The 4,050-nt window shown below is 39.1% G+C and overlaps 1 protein-coding gene across 1 annotated transcript; it reads right to left on the bottom strand.

Moving 5' to 3' along the window:
* Nucleotides 1–749: 749 nt before the first annotated feature.
* Nucleotides 750–2,697, bottom strand: LOC149223785 (ethylene-responsive transcription factor ERF003-like). Its single transcript, XM_089383407.1, has 2 exons — nt 2,141–2,697; nt 750–1,594 (listed from the first exon to the last, which is right to left on the bottom strand). The coding sequence occupies exons 1-2, from the start codon at nt 2,218–2,220 to the stop codon at nt 1,063–1,065; spliced, it is 612 nt and encodes a 203-aa protein (XP_089239533.1). The 5' UTR covers nt 2,221–2,697; the 3' UTR covers nt 750–1,062.
* Nucleotides 2,698–4,050: the final 1,353 nt, after the last annotated feature.

Here is a 4,050-nt window from a genome sequence, read left to right on the forward strand (position 1 = left end):
GCTCACTCGTCACCATTATTCAAGGAAAACCATATCACCTGAAATTATCCTACTAGTAGTCAAGAAGAAGAACAAGCTTTCACTCATGCTCAATACCTTTATGCCCTAAGTAAACAAGCTCTTAGCCAAACAAAAACAATTTTAAAGTTATTTTATTTGCATTACAAACACCAATCTAATTAAATTCATTCTTTAAATAGACAAAATATTCTCTTAAAATTTTTCAAAATATATATTAATATTATATTTAATTTTATTTACAATAAAAAAATTATGTAAATTAATAGGTTTAAAATATACTTTATTTTTCATTAAAATATCTTAATACTTCTATGTATTGCTAAAAAAAAAATTATTTATATTCAAAATATATATTTTTTTCGTGAAACCTTCTTCAAAATATCGGAACCTATCCTTCCAATGAACTTTACTTTTTTCTTGCTTTCATTCATTTCACAGACTAATTTAGGTGCACACACGATTTAAGTCCCCACACATATATATATCACATGCATTGTCAGGGAATATATGGACGAAATTACAAGAAGTTAACTGCAGGTATAAACTCTTGTGTAAATTTGCTTGAGTTATAATTGTTTTTCATCGTTGCTTATGAAACGTATTTTATATAATGTTGAGTTTATTATTTCATTGCTTTTTTGTGATGCTGACTGATGTTACATATGCACAAACATTCCTGTGACTCAAACATTACCAGGAAGTATATACCAGAGCAAAGGAAAACAACGAAGACAAATTTTAACTTATACTAGTATCCTTCGCATGCTGATAACATTACAGTAATCAAGTCCATGGCCTCCACGACCAGTTAACTGAAAACCATGAACTGATAAACACAAAATCTAAGTTTATATATATATTTTCTGTATCAGAGATTATAGATGCCCATACAGTGTTCATGTCAAGGCTACCTATGTAATAATGGGTACACCATGGAAGACTAAACAATATGAAAATCTCTGGGCAGTACCAACATGAAGACTGTTTGGCTACCATACTATAAATATACTTATGGTTATGTAGGAAATTTGGTGGTTTTAACTACTGCAAGGCCTGGCCATTACACATATAGGAAGAAGTGTCAGCTTGAGAAGAAAATTCAATAGAAGTGGGATGCAGAAGCTCCTGTATCATCTCCAAGGCAACGTCATCCTCTGTTTCCTGCTTTAGGGCAGGTTGCCTGTCCCGATCACTACAGCTGTCAAATTTGACAGTCATAACCCAGTTGGATCTTGATTGTTTCCCTGCTCTCTTCTGCCACACTCCAAGATTGGACTTCTCTGTGTCCAATCTCAGGCAAGTAAGAGAGGGTGTCATAACGGGTGATTGCAGGTGATGTTTGTTAGCAGTGCCCTCCTGCATTTCAATGTTGAGGGAAGCCAAGTAACATTGACGAAGCTTGGCAGTGAGCGCTGCAGAGAGAAAAGAAGGCTTCGTTGATGGCAATGCATTGGGGTCGTATGTGAAATTGGTCTTTGCATGATGAGGACCGCACATTAGTATTGCTGCTTCATCGTAGGCACGGGCTGCATCTTCTTCTGTCTCGAAAGTCCCCAGCCAGACTCTGGTTTTCCTGCACATCAATCAGTTTGTAAAATGCAGTTGGTCATTGTTGAAAAAACCATTGAAATAAAGAATTTAGTTTTATTCTGTTAATGGAAATGAATCACCCACTCTAAGAATCACCCTAAAAATGCAATGCTTTTTTTAGGGAGTGCCTTAACAAAACATCCATTCATAATTATTTTGAGTTTGTAAAATGCAGTTGATTATTATTGTAAAAACCATTGAAATAAAGAATTTAGCTGTAGTCTGTTAATGCAAATGAATCACCCACTCCAAGAATCACGCCAAAAATGTTATATTTTTCTAGGGAGTGTCTTAACAAAACACCCATTCATAATTAATCTCAAATTAATGATAAATTATACCTATTCACAATTAATCTAAAATCTAATAATACATTGTGACGAAATGTCTTAACAAAACACATATTCACAATCAATCTAAAATCTAATAATACATTATGGAAGTACCTTAACAAAACACCTATTCACACTCAATTCAAACAAAACATCTAAACCAAATTACATAATTGGAAAGATGGTTGCAGCCTTACAAGAGGGGATGACGAATTTCAGACACCCAAGAACCCCAGTGGCGTTGCCTCACACCTCTATACTTCTGCGGCCTCCCCATGGTATTGCAGGTGAGGGAATCCCTTCTCTGAAAACCAAACTATCTGTCTGCCAAGCCTGCTTAACCACACAACTTACAGCAGCTTCAACACCATAAAAATGGCGTGAGTTCTGGCATGTAAATAGGGATCTGGTAGGACTACTAGGAATAATATCTATGAGAGCAAAAGGGCAATGATGCAGTGATGATTACGATATAAAAAAAGAGAGGAAGAAACAGTCTTGGAAGTGAAGGAAGAATGGAAGAGACGGGCTGCGTAGCGAGGAAGGTTAGTATAATAAACAGGCAAGGACCCCGGTATAATTTGTCAAAAAGCAATGGGGAAGTTTCATAGTAGCTGTAATGTACGGTGTCGGTAGTTGTTGCGCAGGTCGCCGTCGGAATAGACGTGGCCTCACGCCTTCACGGGATGAAAAGAAAGTATCCTGCATACCGTTCAATGTACAGGAACACACAGCTCAATATCCCTGCGCAATGCGCACGCAGACTTTAACGAGGAGGAAAAACGGTTAACGAATTGTTATTTTCTTGTGTGGGCGCGGATATGTTGCATTTATAGCGTATTTTTATATGGATGAATTTGGTTAAAAATGTATATTTTATTGTTACAAAAATCAAGTATAAAAAGGGTAATAGCTCGCAAGGAAATAGGTGCACGGTTTAATAAGAGGTATCTAGTATGAGTGAAAGCCTGTCTTTTTATTGATTACTGGTGGGTAGTTTTAATTGGTGTAGTTTTATTTAAATAGCATAAAGATAAGGGTTTGCAAAGAAATAGGTGAACGACTTAATATTCAAGGGTATCTAGTCAGGGATCTAGTATGAGGTGATAGTGAGAGGTATCAAGTCAAGTATCTAGTATGAGTGAGAGGGGTAAAGGCTGGGAAGGAAACAGGTGAACGACTGAATACTCAGAGGTATCTAGTATGAGCGAAAAGGGGTAAGGGCTCGCAAGGGAATAGGTGAACGACTCAATGCTCAGAGGTATCTAGTGAGGGATCTACTATGAGTGAAAGTTTGTCTCTTATTGATTACTAGTGGGTAATTTTAAGTGGTGTGGTTTTCTTAGGTGGTGTGGTTTTCCTTAAATGGCATAAGGGTAAGGGCTCACAAAGAAATAGGTGAAGGACTCAATACTCAGAGGTAACTAGTCAAGGATCTAATATGAGTGAAAGTCTGCCCTTATTTTCCTCAAGGGTTTGGCCTCCCAGTTGTTTCTCTCCTAGTCGCCTCCCCCTGTAATCTTCTGTGTTCCCCCTGACCATAGTCTCGTGACGCTCGACCCTTGCAACTCAACCATGAGCAACGATAGAGGAAGCGGATGTCACCTTGGTAGAGGAAGAGGTCGTGGTCATCCCCCACCACTCTGGACGACACCTCCATTAACACCTTGTTTGATAACAACATCCCTAACCACATCAGAAGAAGTGTGGTTGCCATGAAAGAGGAGGATACCTACATGGGGTGAATGTCCCTTTGGGCTCTCTTCAATATCCTGACCCATCACCTGAAAGATAGGGAGCAAGACAAATCTAAAGTCGCTAAATCAATAGTGGAGCTTTATGTGCACCTTAGTCATTCCACCTCCTCGCTAAAACGACTTGCCAGAGACCTCGAAATTACCTAACCCCTTAACCTCCTATCCCCTACTATGTCTCCCCCGCATTCCCCTCCCACCAACTCGTCCCCTCTGCCTCCACACAGAGCTCCTCCTCCTCCCACTGCACCCTTCCTCTCCCCTCTAACGACCAACGCTCCTCCTCCCTCCCCACTTGTCCTATCCCTTATGGGTGCTACATCTTGGAAGAGTCCTCGGAGGATTCCAATACT

The sequence above is a fragment of the Pinus tabuliformis genome, chromosome Q, assembly GCF_031772625.1.
Source record: "Pinus tabuliformis cultivar Carrire ecotype Pingquan chromosome Q, CPIR1, whole genome shotgun sequence".
NCBI lineage: Eukaryota > Viridiplantae > Streptophyta > Pinopsida > Pinales > Pinaceae > Pinus > Pinus tabuliformis.

Bases quoted from the DNA above. Each gene is read 5' to 3' on its own strand.
- LOC149223785 (XM_089383407.1), bottom strand. From the start codon at position 2,220: ATGGGGAGGCCGCAGAAGTATAGAGGTGTGAGGCAACGCCACTGGGGT. The intron at 1,595-2,140 runs GTAAGGCTGCAA...ATTGATGTGCAG, and splicing joins GAAATTCGTCATCCCCTCTT to GAAAACCAGAGTCTGGCTGG.